The 27,366-nt window shown below is 28.1% G+C and overlaps 9 protein-coding genes across 9 annotated transcripts; 6 read left to right on the forward strand and 3 right to left on the reverse strand.

Moving 5' to 3' along the window:
• Window positions 1-838: 838 nt before the first annotated feature.
• On the forward strand, window positions 839-2,365 carry FG379_000016 (uncharacterized protein; the record flags this gene model as incomplete). The annotated part of the gene is made up of 1 exon (XM_067326493.1): window positions 839-2,365. One exon carries the CDS (start codon window positions 839-841, stop codon window positions 2,363-2,365), a length of 1,527 nt encoding a protein of 508 aa, XP_067182970.1.
• A 193-nt stretch (window positions 2,366-2,558) lies between these two features.
• Window positions 2,559-4,515, reverse strand: FG379_000017 (uncharacterized protein; the record flags this gene model as incomplete). Its single annotated transcript, XM_067326504.1, has 2 exons — window positions 2,559-2,576; window positions 2,638-4,515. The coding sequence occupies 2 exons, from the start codon at window positions 4,513-4,515 to the stop codon at window positions 2,559-2,561; spliced, it is 1,896 nt and encodes a 631-aa protein (XP_067182971.1).
• A 794-nt stretch (window positions 4,516-5,309) lies between these two features.
• FG379_000018 (Swi SNf2 RAD26) lies at window positions 5,310-8,636 on the forward strand (the record flags this gene model as incomplete). The annotated part of the gene is made up of 1 exon (XM_067326515.1): window positions 5,310-8,636. The coding sequence occupies one exon, from the start codon at window positions 5,310-5,312 to the stop codon at window positions 8,634-8,636; it is 3,327 nt and encodes a 1,108-aa protein (XP_067182972.1).
• An 89-nt stretch (window positions 8,637-8,725) lies between these two features.
• FG379_000019 (uncharacterized protein) lies at window positions 8,726-10,333 on the reverse strand (the record flags this gene model as incomplete). Its single annotated transcript, XM_067326526.1, has 1 exon — window positions 8,726-10,333. One exon carries the CDS (start codon window positions 10,331-10,333, stop codon window positions 8,726-8,728), a length of 1,608 nt encoding a protein of 535 aa, XP_067182973.1.
• Window positions 10,334-10,499: 166 nt separating this feature from the next.
• On the forward strand, window positions 10,500-12,179 carry FG379_000020 (uncharacterized protein; the record flags this gene model as incomplete). Its single annotated transcript, XM_067326538.1, has 1 exon — window positions 10,500-12,179. One exon carries the CDS (start codon window positions 10,500-10,502, stop codon window positions 12,177-12,179), a length of 1,680 nt encoding a protein of 559 aa, XP_067182974.1.
• Window positions 12,180-12,640: 461 nt separating this feature from the next.
• FG379_000021 (WD40 repeat) lies at window positions 12,641-14,212 on the forward strand (the record flags this gene model as incomplete). Its single annotated transcript, XM_067326549.1, has 1 exon — window positions 12,641-14,212. The coding sequence occupies one exon, from the start codon at window positions 12,641-12,643 to the stop codon at window positions 14,210-14,212; it is 1,572 nt and encodes a 523-aa protein (XP_067182975.1).
• Window positions 14,213-14,708: 496 nt separating this feature from the next.
• FG379_000022 (uncharacterized protein) lies at window positions 14,709-17,393 on the reverse strand (the record flags this gene model as incomplete). Its single annotated transcript, XM_067326560.1, has 1 exon — window positions 14,709-17,393. The coding sequence occupies one exon, from the start codon at window positions 17,391-17,393 to the stop codon at window positions 14,709-14,711; it is 2,685 nt and encodes an 894-aa protein (XP_067182976.1).
• Window positions 17,394-19,174: 1,781 nt separating this feature from the next.
• Window positions 19,175-21,526, forward strand: FG379_000023 (uncharacterized protein; the record flags this gene model as incomplete). The annotated part of the gene is made up of 1 exon (XM_067326561.1): window positions 19,175-21,526. The coding sequence occupies one exon, from the start codon at window positions 19,175-19,177 to the stop codon at window positions 21,524-21,526; it is 2,352 nt and encodes a 783-aa protein (XP_067182977.1).
• A 1,070-nt stretch (window positions 21,527-22,596) lies between these two features.
• On the forward strand, window positions 22,597-26,079 carry FG379_000025 (uncharacterized protein; the record flags this gene model as incomplete). Its single annotated transcript, XM_067326563.1, has 1 exon — window positions 22,597-26,079. One exon carries the CDS (start codon window positions 22,597-22,599, stop codon window positions 26,077-26,079), a length of 3,483 nt encoding a protein of 1,160 aa, XP_067182979.1.
• Window positions 26,080-27,366: the final 1,287 nt, after the last annotated feature.

The raw sequence follows: 27,366 nt of genomic DNA on the forward strand, positions 1-27,366 counted from the left end.
TATTAATTCGAATATTTTGGTAGATAAATAATAAATGAAAGGGTGCATAATACACTTTTAAATTGCATATAAAGATGATTTTTTGGAATAATTGAAGCTATGATCTTGAAGAATATAAAATAATAATTAGGCTTGAAAAGTGAAAGTGTGAGCAACATATATACTGGTTAAAGTATAATTTTGAGGCTTTTAAACCAAGTTTTTAACCTTTTTAATTGTTATTTTTATATATGCAATTTGAAATACTGATAAGAAGACTAAAAGAAGAAGCATTAAGCTGCAAGTAAACAATCAAAATTTCTTGCTTCCACGTTAATTAGTATTCAATTCCTTTTTTCTATGAAAGATGAATTACACAAAAATTTGCCATTCATCCGATGTATCTAAAAGAAGAAATTATTTAATTCTTTTTAAGTAAGTTTAGTTATTGATTTAGACAAATTTTTAACAAGGTGGTTATTTATTTTGCTAGAGAAGAATAGCATATTTAAAGACCGAATGTTGTTTAAATCATCATTATTTTCAAATTATTTCATAATATAAAAACATATAACAACCATTAAATCTACGATTTACTTTTTTTATTGCAGAGATACGACAAGTTTGATATTTACATTAGTTTTTATGATTTTTGAAATATCATTCTCGGTTATATGCTATAAATTGTAAGTTTAAAAGAGAAAAATCCCGGGATTTATTTGTTAATATTTTAATTTAATTAATCAATCATGAAAACAGAAATTATTACACCCTTTTGATATGTTTTATTGGTATATGTTATTCACAAATAATATATAATTTTTTAGTGAATTTATATGAAAAGAGATATAGAACTTGCATGTATTTCCTTTTAGATTACAATTTTGGTGCTACTGGAGTTGGATTGTTGAAACAAATTAAAAGATGCAATTTTGTGTTGAAAAGATACTTGGACAATGTTGATATAAGGGAATATAAAAGTGAGTATGATGAAGAAAAAATAATATCTTGTATTTTAAAACAAATTCCTATGGTTTTTTTATATTTAGATATTGTAACAATGCAATTTGAAAGTTTTTTGTTTTCAGGTTCACTTGGAGAAAACATAGAAACAATATTAAAGGGACCTAGTGATATTGAAAAACAAAACTTCAGTGTTATTTACAAATGTTCACTATTTGGTATAATTATTACTCTGAGTTATCTCACCTATTTGTCGTTAATAGACGTTTTTATTGATATATTTTACTGTCATGAAATGAAAAGAAAACCTTTGTTTGATGATACGAACTTTAATGTGAATAAACATGAGAAAAACACTCAAAATAGTTTTAGTTCAAGTATATCAGATCAAACAGCGATATATAATGAAATAAATTGTATGGAAAACAATAGAAATATGATAGATATGGAAATTGTTACACTTAATGGAACTGTTAGCCCTCTAAGAATAAGATGGCTCAGATATATGATTTCCGATTCATCTGGACTAAAGTGCATTAAATTTATGAGATTACCCGGAGAAGATGAGGAATATGGGGATGAGGATTGGGCAAATGAATATGGTGAAGCAGGAAATATGAATGAAATGATATTGGGAGGTCTTGAAGGTGACCTTGAGTTAGCTGTGAGAAATAGAAGAGGATTTCAGGGACAAAGAGTCGTTGTTGTTCCAAGAGTACTACCGAAAAGAAAGGAAAATGAAAAAATAAAGTTTAAATATATGAATAGCTTTTTTATACTGAGTTTGTATATATTTACATTGATAATATATCAATTTTTGGATACGGCTTTAAAATTGTCCTTGATGTACGTTATTATGCAAATACCATATTGGCCATGGAATCTATTAATTACCATTACTATTCAGACTATCATCTTGGGAATGTGTTTTACATTTCAAAACTCACCAATGACAAACTATATAATTGGATTTTTAGTAAATATATTTGGAATAATTCCGCTTCTGTTGGCTTCTCAATACAGAATTAAACACAATATAAGAATATCACTTTCTCTTTTATCACTGAGATCAATGGAATTTTTATTTTTTATACTACTCATAATAGTATTACCCTATAATACAAATTTACAAGAACTATACCTCTTAAGCACAGATGTAAGCGAGATGAATGATAGCAGAGTTGTAAGTATTTATGACACACTACTAAAAAAATTGTTTATAGTTGTTGTTGTTCTTTACTTTATTCACCAAATTATGTTATTTATTGTTCTTAGAATAATAATAATCTTGCCACCTCAAAATGAAGAGTCTGTGAATATAAGTCAAAGGAACAATTTAAACAACAATAATAATAACAATAACTCTATTTCAGAACCAATATCTTCATCTACATATTTATCCAATTATTATAGACAAAACTAAGGTTTAGTGTAGTCATTTTTGTTGTTTGAATTACTATTTTGTTTTTTAAGTCTCTTGTACCTTTTGTATGATCTGATCAATCTAAATAGGCCTTTTATTGGTGGTAAAAAGTAACTGGATGAAAATAATAGTAAAAATAAAAAAATATAGCGAATTAATTTGCAAAATGATTTTGTGTACATTAAGGAAACAACTAGTAAAGCAACTGATACTGAAGTCAGAATTAGACTTTGAAAAAAGTCATACCAGTAAAACATTTTCATTATTCTTACAGTGTACCTTGTGAACCCTTCCGTTATAACTGACATCTTTTTAATATAATAAAGAGAGTTTGGGGAAAATATAGAAGAACTCAAAAGTGTTTCCAAGATTTCAAAGTCACCCCCTCCATCTGCAGTGGATTCTTCACTTTCCAATGTACAATTCTCCCTATTTATATGTTGAGATGAATTACAGTTATTTTTTTTACTAGAGTCAAAGTCCAAATCTAAATTTAGATTAATACCAGAGCCAATTAATTGAGAAGGTCTTAGTTTTGCCAATATTGAACTCTCTAGTTTAGTAAATTTGTTTTTTTTATTGAAATTTCTCACCAAAATATAAAACGAAAGTGAAAAAATCAAAGAATAGATATACTCTGGATGAAATAATGTGTACCATATTACACTAAATGCAAATAAAGATAGTGTATATGACTCCCAGTTGTGTAATTTCCATACTTTATCTTTTATAGGTAAGAAACAATCGGATGAAAATAATTCCCTCAAAACAATTACTGTATTAACCAATGTTCTAATGTTGTTTTCAAATCTCAAGTCCCTTGTTGAAGATGATCTTGGAGTTGTGTTTTTTGGTTCTGGGAGATATAAAGCAAAAATCTCTCTTGGAATAAGCGAAAACCTTGTCCACTTTATCTCAGAGTAAATTTGAGCTACTAACGTACAGTAAGGATTTTGAAGTCTCCCTGTTGCTTTGTACTTATTTTCAGCACTTTTACTAAGTTCTACGGCATTTTTAACCATTTTACTAGATATTTCATGATAAATTCCATTTGGAAGACTGCTTATAAGTCTTTGTTCATTTCTTTCATTACTATCGAAACTAGCATCAAGTATTTGAAATTCGTCATCAATTTCTATCTCTCCATATTCAATAATGTTGTTACTTTCACTGTATTTATTAACAACGCCTTTTGTATTTTTGTCAGATCCAATAGCATCATAGTCGTATAAATTTGCAATGGGAAATCTCAACAATTTTTGAGCTAGTAAATTGTCTTTTTGGACTTTATTTTGATGTGATTTTCTTATAAACAATAAGCGTGTTTCTTCATCAAATCCCACTAAAAGTTGAGTTTCTAAGGGTTTTCTGTTGGAATGCGCCCCTATAGGTATTATTATTTGTGTTATACAATCCTCCAAGTTGCCAATTAGAGAGGGATCTGAATCATCAAAATCATATATTTCCAGTGTAATATTGCTCAAGGGGTGATGTACATCGATATCTAATATAATACACATATTTTTATTTATAACACAAGATTGAAACAAAAGTTCATCATTATAATAAATACGAATATATGGAAGAAGTTCAAAATCGTTCACTCCTATAATATCTTTATCTACGGATTCCGTTTTATCTAAAAATAACGCTGGTATTATTTTGTTTAAACATAGTGATAATCTCATTTTTCCATATCCAGACGAATAAATTGGGTTAACTGCAATCTCTGGCCAACATAAACATCTCCAAATGCTAAAATCTTTTTTATTGTTATTCTTGCTGCTAGATTTATTCTCATTTTTAATTATTTTGCCTAAATTGAAATAGTTATTTTTATTTTCTAAACTAACATCAGAATTTTTAGAATCAATTTCGTAACTTGACTTATTTTGTTTGCTGTTTGAGGCAAAATTTGGAGAGTTCTTCGAAGATTCATACCCTGATCTAGCAAAACCACTAGTCATTAACGGTGTTGCAGGTAGAGGTGGGACTGATATATTCTTTAAAATCCTACTGCTTGTATAAACATTGTCGTAAACAGGTCTGTTATCTTTGATAATAACTGAACATCCGATAACACGTGGGTTTTTTAATTCTGCTTCTAATGTCCTATCCAATGCATTATTTGACCCCACTTCTAGCATCATTATTTTTTATAGTTCTATTTTATTTACTAGTTAGTCTATTTGCGCTAAAAGTGTATATATTGCTCTATGCCTACTGATATCTTACATTTATGTTGTTCTCCAATTCCTTTTTTACTATGTTACTAATTTGCGGACAATTTCAAATGTTACTTGTAGCTTTATCATCACTTTATATTACATAATATTTAATGATCTAGTTTGGGATTGGCGCCAATGGTGCCAATTTTTTTCGTTAATATCTAGTCAGATAAGATTTGTAATTATTTAGTGGCTCAAAATATAATAGCTTGCTTTAATTTCTACAAAACATATTTTGAACATTATAGAAATGATTTATATTTAACTTCGGAATATAATTTTACAATAATAGAAGTCTCAAATGTGTAAATGCATATATTTCAAGAGTTTTTCTAATTTTTTTGGGATTTTGACTATTTTTTACTGTAGTTTTCTTCAATTTGAACGGGTATAGCTTTGGGACGCTCATCTTATCTGTCTGTTCTACTTTAAGTGGTGACATAGATAGTAGAACATTTCCATAATATCTTTTGCATTCTTATATTTATTCCTCAAGGTGTTTTTTTAAAAGCAGATGCGAACTTCAACTCAACAAATTTAATGCTTACACTCACTCTCATAGATATTCGAGGTAACTTATTATGAAGTTTAAATACTATAATAGTTTATCTGGTATTATTTAAGACAAACAATATTAAATATACATTACTTTTGTATTAATAAATAAAGTAGTTTATTTATTTGATATATAATATATATTTCAAATTATTCCTAAGATGATAAAAGAAGAAGAGGGCAATTTAAAAATCAGTAACCACTTAAACACTAATAATGACGCTAGTACTCATGATGAAAATGATTCTGGCGATCACATTGTCTCATATTACGAAGAACAGAATATATTAGACAGTTATTTTGATAAAAAAGAGGCAGATAATCTCAGAAATTTGGGTGTTTCTCTCGTAGACGCTAAAGATGTTAGCAACACTATTTTAGAGCAAATAAATACTCAATATAGCACAAAAATATCAGATAAAGTGGGGAAAAAAACGAATAATCAGAGTAAAAATTTAAAAATATCGTTGGTTGATCCATCTTCATCATACTTGAATAACTCCTATTTATCACAAAACAGCGTTTCAAATGAAACAGTTAGTGTTAAACAAGATGTTCAAGAAACTTTTGAGACTGTCAGTTCTGATAGTAATAAAAGCACCAATTTTAACTCCAATGAAAGATTTGAGGTTAGAGATGATTCTGATGAAATTGTTTATTATAACAGAACAAAATCTGAAAACGAAAAAAATAAGGCGGATGAAAACAAAACAATATTAATAACTCATGAACTAAACAGGAATAAACTTTTTATTTGGGAGAAAATCTGGAAGTCTTTGTATTATCACCAAAGAGAAGGAGTACTTTGGATGTGGGATTTACATTGTAACAATCACGGTGGAATATTGGCTGACGAAATGGGTCTTGGAAAGTCTGTAACTGTTGCAGCATTTGTTGCCGCAATTTGCATTACATGCAAGAAAAATGCATGTAATGGTGACACCAATAAAAGTATTGCATGTGTTCTGAAACAAGAAAGGAACAGTAATCCTGTGAATAAATTGGAAGAATCAGACTTAGGATATCCCAGTGTTAGTGCTAGAGTAAAAAACGAGAAAGACCGTATCGTAAATTTTGATTATAAAGATGAGTTTGAATTGTCTGAAAACGGAAGTAGGAGGTTTTTATTAGTTCTTCCAGCAACATTGATTTCCCATTGGATTGAGGTGTTTAATAACTGGTACTATCCAATTAGGGTATTTTTACTTCATGGAAGAGGTGAAAACTCTATTAATGTACAACTTGAAAAAATATCAAACAAAGGGAACACAGAATATGATATACTAGTAATAACAACATATGAAACTTTAAGGAGAAATTTGTGTTTGTTTAAAAGAGTCAACTGGTTTTACGTTATTTTAGATGAGGGGCATAAAATTAGAAATCCAGATTCAGGTATTACTTTAGCAGTAAAGTCAATTGGAACTTGTAACAGACTTTTGCTTTCGGGTTCACCAATACAAAATGACTTAAAAGAGCTTTGGAGTTTAATAGACTTTGTCTATCCAGGTCGTTTGGGTACACTCCCAATTTTTGAACAACAATTCGTTATTCCGATAAAGCAGGCTGAGTTTAGAAATGCAATGAAAGCACAAAAAATGAGAGCATTTAATTGTACTAAAATATTGCAAGAGCTAATTAAATCCTGCATATTGAGGAGGAGAAAGCATGAATTACAAAGCATCCTCAACTTACCTTCACAGGCTGAACATGTTTTATTTTGTACTTTAACTTCAGTTCAATATGATGTTTATTGCAATTGTTTAGACCTCCTACAGGCAAATCAACTCATTAAAAACAAAATGTATGGTATTACAAAATATTTTGCATTGTTAAATATTTTAAGAGAAACTTGCAATCATCCTGAATTATTAAAGCTGATAAAAAAAAGTGATAAAATTGACAAGAAAAGGAGCAAGAAACGCGAAAATAGCGATAGGGATGAATACGTAGATGATGAATCTGATTTCGAAAGCGATGAATTTGAATTTGTTGCAGAGGAAGGTGTATTTGAAGCAAATAATCATAATGAACATGATTCAAATTCAGTTGATAAAAGTTACGATTTATTTTCAAAAGTGAATGGTGATGACAGTGGGAAATATCAGGCATTATTATCGATATTGAAATTGTGGAGAAACAATGGACAACATAGAGTCCTTATATTTACACAAGGTGTAAGAACTTTGAAGTTGCTATCTAGAATGCTAGAAAGAGATATGAATTTAAAATTAGGCAAGGATTTGCTAAATTTAGATGGTTCCACGCCACTTAATGTTCGTTTTTCCCTTGTTAAAAAATTTAACCAAGATACATCAATTTTTTTATTTATTTTAACTTCTAGAGTTGGTGGTGTTGGACTTAACATTACAGGAGCAAATAGAGTAATATTGTATGATCCTTGGTGGAATCCAATGACAGATGTACAGGCGAAGGAGAGGTGTTGGAGAATAGGTCAAAAAAGGGAAGTTATTGTTTACAGATTAATAACAAAAGACACTATTGAGGAAAGAATTTTTCAGAGACAGCTATTTAAAGAATTTATTGCAAAACAAATTTTAATGGACCCAAAATCAAGTGCTAAATTAAATTTAAATAATTTGAGTGATCTTGTCAGCAAACCAAAAAAACCAAATAATTACAACTCAAATTCCAAGTTGGTTTCTTATTATTTGAAGAACATAAAGCGTATTTGGGGTAATAAAGCACATTTCAGAAAAGATGGCAATACATATTTTAGTTATTTTGACAAACCTATTACTGAAAGCCATACTTATTTCCAATATGAATCTCATAAAAAAAAGTACATAAACGATGAGTTAAATTTATTTGGTGAGATCACATGTGACGCTAAAAGTGAACATAATGCTATTATGAATATTCTTGGTGGTAATGGAACAGATAATTATCTTACAAATGATATTGGTAGTTCGTCTTTTGTTGAGGAATATGGTGAGGAGGGAATTTCTTTAATGAATAACATTTTTGAAGTTACTGAAGATCTTGCAAAACAATCATTAGAAGCAATTAATCAATCCAAAATTGAAATAAGTAATTATAACTGCGGGATTCCAACTTGGACTGGAAAATCAGGCCAAGCAGGGGCTCCAAGTTCATTTATATTGAAAAACTTAAAACGCCAAAGGACGGCTTTGTCTTGTATGTATAATAAAGGAATTCAAGAACAACTTGATTGTTATTCCCCTTCCAATAAACAGAATGAACATATAAACAACAACTCATTAGAAACAAAGTGGGATGAGGAATTCATAAGAAAAAGATTAATTGATTATTTTATTAAAAGGGAAAAACTAGGTATTAGAACAACCACAGAAAATATACTCAAAAGTTTTGGTGAGGTAATTCCAGATTCAAATCATTTACTGTTTAAAAAGATATTAAAACAAATATGTGTTTTAATAAGGTCAGATATAAACTCTGTAAATGAAAATATATGGGTTTTGAAAAAAAATATTTCATTATTATAATGAATGCATTTGTTTTATAAAAAGTAGACTATGTTCAAACAAAACTAATATAATTATCGTTACGATTTACTTTTTTTTCCATATTTTACTCAAATTCCAGTATATGTACTTATAGAACAATCTGAATCAAAGTATTTTAGAGGGTCATTATTTAATACACCTTTATATTGATCGCCAGAACAGTTATCTGAAAGAGAGTTACCTGATTCATCATAGTGAGTATTTAAATCAATTTGTTCATATACATTTATTTCAACATCATCTTGTGACTTTTCTTTTTTATTATAATACCAATTTGGCATTCTCTTTCTTTCTATACTTTTATTCTTGTTGTTATCTTTATAATTTCTTCTATATTTATTTAGATTTTGAACATATAATCTAAATTTATTATTTGTAAACGACTTATTGTAGTTAAGTAACAACATATCTATAAGATCGCATACTATAATTAGAATGCTATAAGCCAATAATACAATAGGTATCATAGCCACCAGCAAAAAGGTAAGCTTAAAAAGCAAAGAGTTGAATAATTTAACCTTCTTATTACTAAATTCATTATATAAGTAATTTATTGATGAAACAAGCATGACATCTATATTATTTGTTTTGCTGATAGATAACACGAATGAAGACAAATAATCTACCTCATTCAAAAAATTATCCTTTTTCCCAAGGTAATAGTCCCTGGTAAATGTTAGTATCCAGAAACAAACATTATCTAGTTGACTCTTAAACTCAATTGTAATTCCGTTAGTCAAGGTTTTTCCTTCTTTGTCAACGACCAAAATAATATAATCACCACATGTTTCATTTTTCTTAATTGTATTTTTTATCAATACCTTTCTATCTTTCTCAAAGTCATAAAAATTATATCTTGAAATATCTATCCTGTTTGATGCTTCAGAATTAATAATTTTATTGATGTTGTAATGATATACTTCCTCATTTTTAATTGGCTCTTTTAGATCATTTATTTCAGATTTTTTGTTTTTTTCATCTGAAAATGAAAGTTGAGTAATGTAAATTGAATAGTTGCTCTCAATTGAATCTGATAAACAAATAATAAATGTCTTATTCAAGAGTTTATTGAGCTCGTAGTTCAATTTGAATGAAATACTATTTGAAACTCTTCCTTTCTCATCATGAAGTACTGAGTATTCGCTTATTTCAACTAATATTTCGTTATTTATATTTGAAGATGAACAAAGTTGTGTTAAAGTAGTGTAATGCTTGAAGTAAATATCTTTTAAAGGCTTGAAAACCAAAACAGAGTTTCGACCAAATTTATTTTTGGTTACTAAACCCAGAAAAATATCAACTTTATCATCATTAAATGTAATTCTTCTCTCAGTAACTTTGAAAATATTTAAATTACCTTTAATATTCTGTTCTTCATTAGATTCATTATTAATTGGAAAATAAAAGTCTGAACTGTTTACATCCTCTCTCAGGGGGAAAATGTTTGCTTTCTCATTAACATCAACAATATCGTGTTCAGTTAATCCATAATCATTTAATTTATATTTATTCTTCCTTTTCTTTTCTACATGCTCTAAAAACAAATCAAACATCTCACCTACTAGAGGACCAACATCCTTAACAATGTTACTTCCACATAACACTCCAAATTTACCACTATTAAGGATGTTAAGTATACAAACAATCAGTATTTTCAATAATGCATATTGATTCATTACTTTATTTATGTTATAACGGTCATAATCCAAGCCATTAGTCAATGTGGGGTGGCGGGAGATCAAAATGTAATTATTAAATATGGGTACCGAATTTAAAAGAGATAAAACTAGAACAAATAATTGGATTACTGAATGAATAATCAAAATCAATAGGTACAATATAATGGAATATCAAAACAATGAAAACGAATTGTCGTTGAAACGAAATGCTTACACAACATTATTGATAAACTTTAGTATAAAGGCGTTGGCATGGTTGATAGTTTTTTTGCTTATATTCTTATGTATTTGTATTTATGTTGAATACTACAATGGATTTAGAGGAAACTCTTTGTTTGGGATATTCAACATAAACTATTTGCTGTTTTCTTTAAAGCATAACTTGAATAAACTTTATATTAAAGATGAGATTACAGTAGAAATAGTTGGAATGGGTATCATGGAAATGAAGAGACTCAAGAGTATTATGTTGAATAAGGAAATGAATGCTGACATTTTTTCAAATATTCAAGATTTCCATAACAATAATATCAATAATAGAATTAATTTTGAAGTTAGAGACACTTATTTTGAGTTTAATGATAATATTACTAATGAAATACTTACGGGTGAGAGAGTATTCGAGGATAAAGACGTCACACTAAATAAAAACAATCATGAATATTTTATATATGTTTCATTTAAAAATTGTGTAAATGAAAAGTTCAAAAACACTTTAAATATATATAATGGAAGATATTCGTTTTTCTGTTTGTCAAATGAAACAAGTCCCAGTGAATTTTTAATTCTATTAAATGATGTAATTGAAATATGGTTTACAAAATTTGTACAAGGAGAAATATCTAAGCTATTTGAGTACAATTCAATAGATTTGTATATAAATAATTTGATTGATACTAAAATAAGTCTAGTTAAAAATATAACTCTGCAAGGAGGTGATTATTACTTGAAAGTAAATAATAAAAATGATAAAAATGAAATATTGTTCATTAATTTTCTGATTCAGCTTGGTGAAGCATTTAACATTAATATAAAAACTCAAAATAAATATTTAAATTTGAGTGAAAACGAAGTATCAGCTTTTGTCGGAGATGATTACGCTAAATTATACAAACTTTTCAATGGTTTTGGCTTAAATCAACAAAGCTATGGAAATAACTATGATAACAAATTTAATCTAAATTTAGTGAATTACTATTATACTGAAAACCATTATTCCAAAGAAATAAATAACCGAGAGTATTGCACTGACATTAAAACTGATAGCGGATTTTTGCTTACTTGTCTAGACATTAATGATGACAAATATAGTGATAAGGCACTCATACATTGGATTAAATATATAAGGAGCCTGCTATTACACGAAAGTGATCAGACTAAAGAAACAAACTTTGAATTTAAAAGCAGACTTGGCGATAAATATACTATTAATACTCAAATTAAACAAATAAACAAGACTTTACTGTTCACAGAATGGCAAATATCTTTATTTAAACTAATTCGTTCAAAGTACGCAGTTAAAAGCACCGTGTCAAACATTAATCGATTTTTTTCTAGTTTGAGGTTTTATAATATATATAAACTTCCACAGTACATTATTCTCACAATAAGCTACTTAAATAAACAGTTATCTGAAATTAATAGGGAAAAAGGAATCAAATCTGGTAATCTTTACTCAGCACTATCCCAGGATTCATATAATCTACTTTTTAATAGTGATATATTTAATTACAAGACCTACAACTACGATCTCATAACTGCTGTTTACTCCCCAGTTATCGCTCCTCTTATATTCATTGTCTTTATTACTATGTTCAGGATTATAAGATTCTCAAAAAAATAGTCTATTTATACAGTACTTTTCACATTATTAAGCCTTAACTTTTTTTATTCCACTCACTGACCTACATTACTTTAGTGGCGCTGAAACAGGTGCATTGGCGCTACAAACAGAAATTCAGTGTCAAATGTGATAATAGGCACTTGTAAGCAAGTATTGGAACAAAAGTAGCTTAATTAATTAAAGTGGTGATAAAGAAAGCAATTGTTATTTAAAAATACATAGTCTGGTTTCCAAACAAAAGATAGGATTGTTGTTATTAGAATATAGTGATAGTACAAATTCGACATAATCGGGTTAAGAGAGGAGATAATAATATCGCTTTTAAATAATCATATATTCAAGTTTAAATAATTTAAATTAATTTATAGTAGATTATAGCAAGAGCTGACATACAATAATACAACTAATCAATAACCACTCTTATAACAAGTTCTGAAAGGAAAAGTTGTACTGCTTTAAAAATGAGTGGAGTCAAAAATGGTAAAAATAAGTGTTCGAATTTGACAAAAGCTTGGAATGACTCGGATGATGAGAAAATCGAGGTAAACATTTCAAATATAAGCAAGTTGAGGAAATTAAGGAAGGTGGAGAATGAAAATGTTTTGGGTGGAGAAGAATATTCCATTAGATTGCGTGAATTTCACCAAAATATGGTTCAAAATTCAAGAAGCAATGAATGGGTAGAAAAAACGAGAAAAGCGATAAATATGGGGGAAATAGAAAAAACAAGATCAAGAGCTGATTTTGAGTGTGTTTCAGTTGAATCAGAACATGTATCTGATGGTGCAACAAATGTGGAGATAGTTGAAAACCTTAAGCGTGTTGTTTCAAAAGACGAAATAAAAAAAACAGAGGTTAGAAGTGGGAAAATATACAAGTATATAGAAGATGGGAGAAGGATTTTTGGTACAAATATGGAATCACGGGAAAATGCAATCAAAATAAATAAAAGGTTTCATTTAAGTCATTCAAAAATAGATATAATTAGGCTTACAAATGCCAATATTCAATCACCTAGCGACTGTGTGGTAAAATCCTTAGAATTTCATAAAGGTCAAATGATGGGAAGCAGTGGCTTAAGGTCGTGCTTGCTTTCAGTAAGTGGTTGGGACAAGAAAATAAAGTTATTTAGTGTAGACGGTGTAGACAATAAATTACTTTCATCCTTGTATTTTGATAATTTTCCAATATACGAGTCAAAATTCACAAACAAGACTGAGGAAATGTTATTTTTAGGTCCAAATTCGAGAATCGGAGTTTATGATTTATTGGAGGGTAGAATCAACTTTATTCCAGGAATATCTGGTAGGAAAGACAAGAGATATTGGAACTTGACTGTTCAGGGAGGTGACGATAGGTCTAAACCTTATATTGCTTTTTCAACAAGTAATGGTTGTATATTGGTATTGGATGAGATTACAAAACAACTTGTCCGTTCATTTGTTATGAATGACAGCGTAACAGGGCTTACATTTCATCCAGATGATGATAATAAGCTTATTTCAACAAGTAATACGGGGGAGATTTACATTTGGGATATTAATACCGGAAGATGCAGAGAAAGAATTACCGATTACGGGTCTCTTTGCATTTCGAATATAGTGTCTTCTAGCTACAGAGACAAGACTACGGGTGTGAAAAAGTCTTTTATTTTGACGGGATCTTCAACAGGATATGTCAATATATATAGTAATATGACGCAAAACTGTGATATTAAGAGAGACGACCCAAAAAGAGTTAGCAAACCGTCTTTGTTTGAGGAACCTGAATATATTGTGAGCAATTTATGCACTAGTGTTACAAGCATGGCCATTCATCCAAAAGGTGAAGTGGCTGCAATATCATCAAAATGGAGTAAGGATTCTCTTAAACTTATTAATTTAAATACTGGTAAAGTATTCAGTAACTGGCCGTCTACAAGAACGCCATTGAAATATGTCACTTCTCTTGATTTTTCTGATAAAGGCGGATTTCTTGCTGTTGGTAATGATAAAGGTGATGTTCTATTATACAGGTTAAATGGATACATTTAGGTAGTTTTTGAACTATTGGTTCCTTTTACAACATACACTTTTTACACGTTATAAATAAAACATCTAGTATAATTAAAACGAAGCGTATATATTTAATCCAATAGGACGTACTCAACGTTAAAACGTATTATATTTTTTTAGAAATCTAACTATTTATATCTAATACACTGATGTACTTTTTGTGTTAAGCTAAATGTTAATTTGCGTATTTCTTATTTTGGTTCTACATATTAATATATATGTAAATATGTTGAATAATTGCATAAATGTGAATACACAAAAATTATAATAGTAAATTTAGAATATTAATTTGAATTCACAAATTAGCATGACTAATATACTAAGTGATATAATCAAAAAATAATTATTTATATTATAATTAATACAATTAAATCAAATTTTGAGTCACAAATATAAAAATAATACCAGTGCAGTTAATTTTATTTATTTTCTTGATCCGCCTTATTTGCCTCTTCTAGCAGTATATCTGGTGCTTTTACTTTGAGATATTTTCATCTATACCATCAGAATTAACATGGCTAGATGATAAAGAGGTAGGTGAGATCTTTGAGGACAGCATAGAAACAGGAGTTGATGCTGAGGTGGACGTTGACGGGGTAGATGCAGTTGAAACTTGAACGGAAGAGGATAAAGGTGATGAAAGTGAATTACTTGATGGTTTATCACATGTAAAAGAACTGTTAACAGTACTTTGTTGACATAATCCATTCTCAATGTTAACACCTGGACCTTCATTAACAGTATCCATAACAAAAGGATTATTGTTCAAATAACGATATTGAGGGATGTGAAAATGATGAGTATTTAAAGTAGCAGCGCTAGTAGTAACTGGATGAGCATTACCAGACAAAGTAAGTTGAGCTTGGATAGTGTTAGGATATAGTAGAGAAGGTTGTAAATGTTGAAATAACATTTGAGAAGCCATATTATTTTGTTGTAGAGGAGGCATACCGTTAAACTGGAATGGAAAATTACAGCCTAATCCGATTAATTTTCCACCGCTAGTTGCTATATTCCCTATATTCTGATCAAAAATGTTATTCCCAAAAGTATTTACTCCTATTGTAGTTTGAGCATTCGTACCTGGTGAATTTGACGATCCCAAAACAGATTCTGATATCACAGATGTTGAATTAGGTACTGGGATTGAAATAGGTGTTTGACCCGAACTTGATCCTGCCAAAGCTGCAGTAGCAGTCCCAAGTGCTGCTAGACTTGCTAAATTATTAAGACCACCTAAATTATAATTGCCACTAAATGTATTAGAGGACTCTAAAATTCCATGCTTACCTTTATTCCTACCTCCATTGTTATCAATGTTGTGTTCTTGTATATCTTTTTTAAAAGAGACAAAATCAGATTCAAAGATGTTAGAATTATTAATGCTGCCATTATTCGCCTTCAAAATAGATGTAACACCGGAAGATAAATTTGCATTTATCGATTCAGGAACTGATTTTTCAAACTGACCACTGTACAAGTTAAAAGTTAGTACTCCGGGTTTCTTTCTTTTGTGTGCTCCTCTTGCAACTACATTTTGCCTACAGCCAATAGCAGCAGCAAGAGTAATCTCAATAGTGTATTCAGATAAATCAGGAATAAAAAAGAAATAGTATTTTCTTGTTTCACATTCATAGTAAGATACAGCCCAAGCAGGCTTAGTTCTGTCAAAGTGAATTCCAGTCATTGGACTTTTTGGAACGTTTGAGAGAGATCTAGTTACATCTCTTAACCAATTAAGTTGCCAATCAGGTAACATTCTTGGTGAAAAACATGTTACATTTGCTGAATTGTATTCTCTTCGTTTAAATGGGTTATATTCCTCATTAAATCCAGTTTGAATGTTTTTGTTATTGTTTTCAGTGTTAGAGTTATCTCCATTGTCCTTACTTGCACTTGAAGAGTTATTATTTAGAGATTCAACTGGAACTGAGGTGCTTAAAGCAGGCTTAAGAACAACGTCATCCCTATCTATAGGTGGCGTCCATGAGAGAGACCCAACTAAGCTCGCATGAATTCTAAGAATTTTATCAAAAGATGTTTTTCTATCACTAGACATGTATAATTCCTCTTCATGAATGGCCGAAAGTAATGAACTAGAAACACCATTCCCATTATTGATATGGGTATTTGGTGAGTCACTGCTTTCTCCGATTACTTGATTATTGTTTGTACATTCTTGCTGCTTGACTTTTGAACAGTTCTGAATCAATAAACCATCAACTACAGTTGAATTGTTATTTTCGTCATTTAAATTAATTTTGGAATTCTCTAACTCATCATTCTCAGTTTTAGTTTGTTTTACAACAGTATCATCTGCGGTAGAATTTGTCTCAGTAGCAACAGTCTCAACCAAACTATTGACAGAATCTACTGAAGTTTCTTTTCTTCTTTTCTTGCTAAAAACATCATCTGTATTGTCTTCTAATATAGCTGGTAATTCAGTTTTTTTATCATATAAATTAAATATATTATATTCGTTTGTACTTCTTTCTGGGGTTAGTTGATTTTGCTTTGAATCAATAATAGTAGAGGCAGATACTACTTTATCTTGTATATTTTTATTTGCTACTAATTGTTCTGAAAAATCACCCCCAATTAGACCAAAGGCAGACTGATTCATTGGAACATAAGACCCAAATGGAATCGGGATTCCATTTTGAATACAGTAATTACCAAAATAAGGAGTTCCAATTCCAGATCCAAAATGAACTGCGGATCCTCCATAACCATGATTTATAGGATACATTCCTGTCATATATCCACTTTGATTGCTTTGAATTAAATTTGACAGTAATAGCTGCATAACATTTGGATCACTGTAAAAAGCCGTATTTAACATTCCGTTATTAAATGTAGAAATTTGATTATTTGTTGGTATGTTAACTCCATTAATGCTGTTTACAGGCGACATTGAAGGGATTGCACTATTTGTGTTTTTTACAGTACCGGAAATCACAGATTGCTGTTGCTGACTAAAATTTGATGAATTCATGGAAGATGTTGAATATGTTGGTGTTGTAGAGGGAGTTGAAGAGGGTGTCAATGTTGTAGATGGAGGCGATAAAACCTGGTTCTCATCCAGTCTATTAATATGTTTAGTTGGAATTGTAGAAGCTGTTGCTTGCAACTCCTGAGGACTGGTTGATGAGGATGGCATCGTGGATGATAGAGCTACGTTGCCTGAGGAAGGTGCTGAAGAGGAATGTGAGATCATCAATTTTTCTATATACACCGATTGTTGAAATAATCTTGAAAAAAGTAACCAGAAAAGTAAATGAAAACTTTATATTTTAGAGTTTAATTTGTGCTAACTTTTGTTTTTTCAATATTGAAATGAATATATTTATTATGTGATTGTATTATTACAAAGTAAAATATTTAGGAAGTACCATTAAAAAAGTATTATCGTTATTATTACATAAATATATAATCCTATGCACGATTAACTATTAAAAATATAAATGGAATTAATTTTTCTATATTATTAAAATAAAATTATAGAGAATTACTTTGAATATTGATAATTATCTGCGATGTTCTGCAATGTCGTCTTTGCTGCAATGTAAACGGGGACTGATAAAATTACTTGAAAAGTAATAAATAAATAAAATTTTTATAATATAGAAACAATGTGACCAAAAGCTTATTTGTACCGATTATATTATCTTTTTTTCTTTAACTTTGTATTAGTTCTAAATTTCCTTATTAAACGGTTAAAGTATCTATAATAGGTGACCAAGTTGAAAAAAAAAACGACAAAATTGATATTAAAGTCAAAACAATATAGAAATATATTGCTTATACTCTTATTTTTATCTATCTTATGCAAAAAAATGTTAAAATATACATAGAAGATTAATTCAATTATTTATAAATAATAACTAATTTTTAATAATATTTTTTTAATTAATTTATTTGTGATGCATTGGTCTACTGTTTAATTTAAATAATTCCTATATACAAAAAAATGTAATTTTTTATATTCCTACAAAGTTACCCATAATTCACCTAGTGCACATGCAGATTGCAATACTAGTGGAAAAAGGTGCAATAAACTCCTACTACCTTTTATTTAATTACTAATTAATACTATATAGTAGACGTCTACAAATAGAAAATAGACATATCATAACGTATTTGCCACTTAATGTAGGGAGATATTGCCCCTCATTAGAAACTAAAAGAATATAATACAAATAAGATAATAAGCTTTTGGAGAAAAAAAGTATTAATATTAATATTGTTATTTAATTAACAAGTAAAAATATAATTACTTTTATATACGGTATTACATCTCTTATTTATTAATAAATAGAAACATAGTTTTGTTCATTATATTTATTCCATACTAATTATTATATTTTATACTAGGGTATGTGGGGAGTTTGGGCGGTACTTGTCACGTGTCTTGCCATAAAGTGGCAAATTTCATTATTTCAAACTAAAAATTAATTTTTTGTTTACAGCTAAATGTAAATAAGGAGTAAATATAATTCTGAAGTAAAATAATAATATCTTCTTGCTATTCGATTTAATATCTAAATATTTTACCACTACTCATTTTACTCGTTTTCGTTATATGTTGACTATATTTACAGTTTCAGAAAACGTTCATTATAAAATTTTTAAATAGGGATCAATATTATTTTTAGTAATCAGAAAGTATCATATTTGTTGTTTATAGTATTTTTTAGAATTAATTTGAATGTGTATATTCTTCCTAAATATTTGATTATTTTTAATGATAAATTTGTTGGATGTCCACATGTAAGTCACGTGCACGTAACATGCAGAATTGCATGTATACTGCATTTGAATTTTGTATTTGCAAAATAGATCCAACTTTGATGACAATAAGAAATAAATAAAAAAAAGTTATTTAAGATCGGTTATTATAATTTAAAAATAAATTATACTAAATACAAAAAAAGTGTCAAAATGGAGGTTTTTGAAATATTTATAATTAGATATATTAATTACATTAATATATGGTCAACAGAATTAAATAATGATAACTTTTATGAGGAGTTTAGAGATGGAATATTACTTTCGTGTTTACTTAGAAAATGGTCAAGCTTATATGGATATAATACTGAGGGTGAGTTAATAATATATAAAAGACCATTAAACAAAAGCCAAGCGATAAACAATATAAGTTTATGCTTGAATTTTATAAGTAATCCACCTGAAAAAAGCAATTTACCAGAATTAAATAATAATGATATAAGCAAAAAGCTGATAAATGTGGAGGATATATACGAAAAAAATGAATCAAAAATAATAAATTTTTTAAGTAAAATATTCCACCATTATTTTATTCCATATTTAAGATTAAATTCAAGAAATTTGTTATTAAATATGAATAAATATCTGCAATGTCATGGATTATCATTATCAGATGAAACAATTAATGAATTTTATAAAATGATACCTAACAATAACAAACATGATAACGTATTATCAGACAGAATAGAAAGTTGGGAAAGATATTTAAGTTATAATTTGAGTGACATAAATGACAAATACTCTAGCAAATATATTAATTCATTACAATGCGATATAACATCAAATGGATTTATATTAATAATGATAATTTTATATCATATGGGATGGATAGATGCATCTATTTTATGCCAATTATATTACAATCCGAAAAAATTGGAAGAGTATAAATGGAATCATGAAATATTGTATTATTCATTTCAAACAATAATAAACTATTTAAATATTCAAAAAGAGTTGTTTATAGTAAATAATAAAGAACAAATTAAATTAAATAATAATAAATTAAAAGGAGAAAATAATAACAATGAAAATTTTGATAATGCTCTCTATGAGAATGATGACGACGAATATGATTACTATAATGATCATAATACAGTTACGACTTCTAGTATAATAAGCACTGAGATACCATTTATATTAATCCCACTATCAAGCTTGTATTTGGAAAATTTTTCACCATATATATTGTTGCTACAGCTGGAAGTAATATATAATTTATTAACGCAACAAGTGGATAGCAATTATGACTATTGTTACGGAGAGAGCAACAAACTTCCAGTGTACGGCCCATACCAGCCGATCAGTTTGGATTTACTAGATGAATTAACATATAAAGATAACTATCCTGTAAATTGGACAAGTGTAGATAATGCCGATTCAATGATATTAAATAATAATATATATAATAATTATGTTAAAAAAGAGAAAATATATAATTGTAAGGAACAGGATCAAAATGAAAATCACTATAATAATTATGATGAAGAAGAAAATTATGAAAAAGGTAATGAAGACACATTAGAAAAATATGCTGCAACTGAATATAGTAACGAAACATACAAAAAGGGGGGGGAAGAGTATGATGATTATTATAATGAGGTAATAGGGGAGAATAATAATATATCAAATATTGAAACTGAAGATAATACTGGAGTAAGTACGAATGCAAATGATAGCAATGAAGACTATTATATGGAGTTAAATAACAAATTAATAAACGATATGAATAATGCAAAAGATGAAATGAATGAATTGTTTACAGGATTAGAGAAAGAATTAGAATTATTAAAAATACATGATAATACTAGCTTTAGTAATAATAATAATAATAATAATAATAACATATATTTGAAAGATATACAAGATGACAATAGTTTCTTCGAAATAAATGAAAATACAAGACATATTGATAAAATAAAAATGTTTCAAGATCAAATGATAAGCAATTCAAATAATATAAAAAACAATTTCCCGATATTAAATAGTAATGGGAATGTAAAACCATCAATATCTAGAAGTGCATTAGAAGAACAAAAAAAAAGGATAGAAGAGCAATCCGTAAATACAAACGTTGATGATGATAATTATACTTCAAAAGTGTTTGATATAACAAGAAAGCCAAATGGGGTAATGGACAAAATATCATCGGCAATAAATGAAAATAATAAGTTATTAGAAAAATTAAAAAATAGCTTAAATAAAAATATTCATGAAAAAAAGGATGATATAAAATCAAACACAAATACAGTAGATAATAAGGAGAATAAGGTTAATATTTTAAATAATAAAGTTGGTGGAGAAAAAATTGTTAAAAGCAGTAGTGTACTAAATGTAGATAAGGTACTTTCATCGTCAGAATTAAGTAAGGAAAAGAATAAAAAAAGCGGAATCGGTAAATCAAAAAATTTAAAAACATCATCAATACCAAAAAATAAAGTTAGTTTTAGTGATAGAGTAAAAATGGAGGTTGAAAAGGCATTAATAGGCAACAGAGGTAATGAATAATGCAAATGTGCATTTCCGAAATATTAATATAAAATGGTATAAATTTTGTAGTATGTAAGAATTAATATTCAAACTAGAGAAATGCACGGTTTCAATAAATGTAGAAAAGAATATTAACATATTAAACAAATTAGAAAGATGAATATTTTATTTAAATAAAAAAGTAAACAAAAAAATGCATTACGTATATGTGTGTGATCTCTCTTTAAAAAAAAGAAACACATATTAAAGAAGCATTTTATAGGAGGAATACATTAAAATATGTAAATAAGTAATTGTTTATATTTTCATTCTTTTTTGTTATCCTTTTTAGATAAATTCAATTTAGTTTCAAATTTTTTTCTTTTCAAATATAGGTATTAATTATTATTATTGCCATTATATATCAGTCATGTTGATAATTAAACAATATGTAGTTAAATTTAGATAGTAAATTGTGGGGTGTGTGTGTATATAACAATATATATAACAAAATATGCTAATAATTTTGGCGGTTGTTTTTGAGTGAATGGCATGAAAGTACAATATGTTAAAAGTAAATAAACTAGAGAGGAATTTAGCATTATTAAGTGAGTAAGGAAAAGCTTAAATTAAGGAGGGAGAGTTACGAAGAACAATATTATAAATAAAATTTATAGGGATTAATAGTAGCATTAAGATTTAAGGAGTTGTTGAGTAATAAGAAGGGTGTAAAAATAGAATTGAAATTTTGATTATATATATGAACTTAAGTAAATAATTGTCAGTATTACATGTTGGAGTTAATAATACAAATGGAAAGGATTAATTTTTTGTTGAAAAGGTGAATATCTTAATGTGTAAATGTGATAATATAAATCAATAAAAGCAGTTAAGTAAAAAAAATAGAAAAAAATTGGTCAAGTACAAAGGCAATAGCATCGAAAGTTGTTTATAAAGGTAAATATTTATTAGGTACATAACACAAACAAAATAATAAAGTTAACGAATACATAAATAAGACAGGTATATATTAACCATATTTAAAATTGCATATAGTTATCTATTTATGCGGATGTTTTAATTAAAAAATAAGAGAAACTATATAAATAATGATATTAAAAAAAGGATCACTAATAGGATTTCTATTTGTGATAATAATTAAAATATTAATCATAAAAAAAGAATTATTGACTGCATTTGGGGAAACTGTGAAAATAACAACATCTTCTGAAAATAATGATAAAATATTTGGTGGTTCAAAAATAGTTTGGCTTCCGTCTAAGAAGTTTTATTTATGTGATAATTATCATTTTTCAGTTTCAACTCCAAATTCATATATCTACCCAAAACTAGAGATATATATACTTGATAGTACATTAACTCAGGGATTTACTATATTTTTAAGATGTGGCAAATTGGCTACACCCTATAATTATGATGTGAGAATAAATATTCCAAGTGGAATAACAAAAGGATCAAAGATAGAGAGTAAACTTCCACTATGCAATTTTCCGTTGTTGTATAACAATGCATATAATATAGATATATATGTTGGAAATGTAGATATAGAATTTACTAGAAGGCATTATTGCCCATGCTCACCAGAATATGTGGTTTTATCCATAGGTTGTTTAGTTGAATATAATAGTGATGAAATAATAACACTATCCCCTTCAAAGGAATATAATATTAATGGTTTCTTAACTAGTACAGTAGATAATGGTATATATATAGGTGATAAGATAAATAATGTAAATAATAATATAAATAACAAAATAAGTGGTATGCAGATAACAAAAATGCCGGAAAGAACAAATAATCATAAATTGCCTCTAAATAACTTAAAAATAGTATCAACACCGGCATGTGTATTGGAGAATAACGAATATGTCACTTTTTGCAATGTAAATCTATTCTTTTCGATACAGTTAGACAGTGAAGGTGAATCTGGAACAGGTAAATTACTTGAGAATGATAGTAATTTAAACAATATATGTGTCTACATTTCTCCGTATATATTCAAGGAAGGAATTATAAGTGTAATGGATGAAGATGAAAAAAAAGGAGAAATGTATTTAAATAATATAAGTACTGTATTTGGTGACGGAAACACTGATAGTTCTCTTTCATCAATCCCGGTTTTAAAAAATCATCTTATATCTCCATTCTCGCCAAACATTTGTATTGGATTAACCGGTGTGTTACAATCTTTGAAGAATCAGATTTCAAACCACACAATTCAGAATGAGAAACTTCCATCCCAGCTTAGAAGTTATGTTGACTCTGTCACTATTCAATTATCTAATGAAATAGATTACTACGAATTAAAAAGACAATCAATTTATAGTAATAAAAATGATGAATCTTCACTGAAAAACGGTAATTTTGATTCAAGGAATGTGAAAGTTAATTTGGTATTGAATAATGTAAGACCGTCAAAATACTTTGTTTATCCGTTTGTGCTTCAATATACCTCTGAACACGTTGGTACTTTTGGAGGAACCGTTGATAATAGGGATGGTGGAATGGTCTTTACTGACAAAGGTGAATTTTCAATGGGTGTAAAAAGCAGTGGATTTAACGACTATTATGTTAAATTGTATTATAACTTAAATTATCTTCAATATAGTAGTGATAATCATGTAGTTAAGTGGTTGCCTACAGTGATAAACAGTAAATACAACATTGAAGAGTTGCCAAAAACAATAGACAGTAAATTGAATATGAATGTAAATCTAAACATACCGTTCTATATAGTAATACCTAAAATAGTAACAAATATTCTTTCATTTTTGGATAATAAAATTGAGATATATATTGAAAAAGAACTAAGCTATCTTTTTACTCGTTTAAATACTACAATAAATATTGAATATACGGGGCTTCTGGGAAGGTATCCATTGCAAGAGAATTATAATGTATTAAAAGGCGATTCAGAAATAAAAGAAACTAAGATAATTAATTTTATTGACGAGGCTAAATTTAATTCTGAAAATTCATTAAATTCTGATATTAACTTGAATGAAAAAAAACTAATATTAGAAATACAAGTACCGACCTCAATTATGTCTTTGGGTACACCGTTTGCTATGAGGTTTATAATTAAACCAATACAACCGCTAGAATTTCCATTGAAATCTTTAAATATCGAAGTTAAACACAAAGTTGTCCCGGTTTCATGCAACAAAGATACTTGTTCAAGACATGGTGACTGCTATTTAAATGAATATATTGGTAATATTAATATTTATTGTTCGTGTTATCCAGGATGGGGTGGTTTGTATTGCTCAAAACCGTATCTTTCCTATCAATCTATATTGGCATATCCAATATCATTAGTAGGAACCAACTTTGTTGCAATTCCAACGGTATATGTTTGTATATACAAAAGGAAATGGTTGGTTGCTATTTTGGCCTTTATAGCTGGATTGGTGTCTTCTATATTTCACGCAGCTGAAGTTGGACTCTTGATTGACCATGGAAATATACTTTTAAAAGGAGATTTAATATCTGCTCAATTGATTATTTCATTTGTATTTATTTTACTTTGCAGATTCAAGAAAAGAATTGAGATTGCACTACTTTTAATTCAAATTATCATTTTAATATTATTAACTCTATTTACATCAAGACTAACTACTACTATAATTCCAATATTTTCTTGTTTTTTAATTATATTTGCAAGAATTTTCTATTGGTACTGTAATACTAAAATATATAGTGAAAAGATTCCTTCAAACAGAAATTCAAATATTAATTTAGAAATATCTTGCACAATTCCTATTGAGCTTACTGACACACCAAATACTCCTAAGAACATTATTCCTAAGGAACATCACAATGAATTTAATGTTTGTGAAAAACATGAAGAAAATAAATTAAGGGAAGAAAATAAAATACAGGAAGAAATGGATGAGGTTGAGATGGTTAAAAAACAAGAAAATAATAAAAGTGCCAATGTTATTGAACAATACGGTTTAAGTGACGTTACTATTCCTTTTGATATCTCAAAATTAACTGAAATGGTTTCTCTAAGTACGATAATTAACTCATCCAATCCAGTGTCGCCTTTGAACGAACATAATAACAAATCTAATAATTCAGCCTCTTTAAATTCAAACCACTTTTGTGATAATACTTTCTTCAGAAAAATTAAATATCATTTTACTAATTTAAGTAAAAAATTGATATTTATATTTTACAGAGAATATTATTCACCTAAATTTATATTAATCGGTGCATTTTGTGGTACATTTGGCTGTATTACATGGTTTTTAGAGACTGTAGATACTTATTGGATATTTCATTCTCTCTGGCACATTATGGCCTTCCTTGCAAGTACATTTATTATTCATGGCTGTATTCCAAATAGTAATTGTTGTGTTTACAACAACAAAACAATTGACTATAATGGCGAATATAATAATAGAAACTGCCAAGACAAGAATTTTAACTTATATAAGGATAACAGCGAAATAAAGTTCTCTTCTTTCTCCAGCTGTAGCAAAGATAAAAATAAAAAATCACGTATTCAAAGTAATAATGATTCCAAAACTCCGCGTAACTTTTGTATTGATAACGCTAATATATAACATTTATATTTACTTATATTTATCAAATTTAGCAATAATATAATGCTCAGTTATAAATTATAAAAGGAGGCAGATAATCGTAAAAAAAATCATTGGTACTAATATTGACGTTAGTGCTACAATGTCATTATCCTAATTGACTTATATATTTGTTTATATTTATGTTTATTCTTAGACTACTTTTGTATTCTTCTTTGATTTTTGCTTATTATTTTTCAATAATCACTGCGAATCATGCATCTCGTTAACCAAATACTGTTTTAATGAACACTAATAGATTTTTGAATATTTACTTGTGAAAAAGAAAAGGCGAGGGAGCATAACTATAAAAGATGAATTCAAACTCAATATTTAAAACAAATGTATTTGCAATTATAGCCTTTTTCTAGTTCTGAATGTGATTTGGTGTTCATTTGAGTGAAAAAAATGCACTGCCAAAACAAAAAGATAGCTAGTAGAAAGAATAATAAAGTACAATATAAAATTAAATTAGTCAAATTAAAAGAAAGAAAGAAGCTAGATTTTTTAATTGTTCATGAATTAAACGACAGTATTTCCTTTTTTGGTTAAATTACCTATGACAAAATTTGGACTGCAGACCAGACGAAATATTAAATTAATTACTATTCAATGAATATTCTTAGCAAGGAGAATCAATTTATTAAATAAAGCTGGCTAAGAAAGAGAAAATAGGAACATGATATAAAACGATAAGTAACATTTACAAGGAATAGATATCAGAAACAACAATTACGGCGCATTCACTTGTTATTTATTTAAAGGGTGCAAAGTACTCACAGAAATAATTAATAATAAAGATCGCGCCAAAACAGAATATATGCACACAGGTGGTAACATGTCATGGAATACCAGCTAAAAAAATAGGCAATAAATTGAGTTAAAAAGTACATAGGAATATAACAAGAAGCCTTTAGCAAAAGTAAAGTTTTAATTACTTTAAACAAAATAGTAGAATACGCAGTAAAATTACATAAGGCAACTTAGATGTCATGAATAGAATATTTATGGGATAAATAAAAGCATATGAGCAAATTATGAATAAATTGTTTGGATTGCAAGTTATAAATTGATTATTTGACATAATTTTAGGAAGGAAGTGATAATTTAGGCTGATATTTTGTTTAATTAAAACGGTATATATGATAGCACAATATTTGAATTAAAAATATAGCGCAGGTGCATAATTTAATTTATAATACCATCATAAGAAAAAAAAGTGTATAGTTAGGATATAAGAAATATCAAAAGAATAAATACAAAGATATT

Source organism: Cryptosporidium bovis, assembly GCF_009768925.1.
Source record: "Cryptosporidium bovis isolate 45015 chromosome Unknown contig_1, whole genome shotgun sequence".
NCBI lineage: Eukaryota > Apicomplexa > Conoidasida > Eucoccidiorida > Cryptosporidiidae > Cryptosporidium > Cryptosporidium bovis.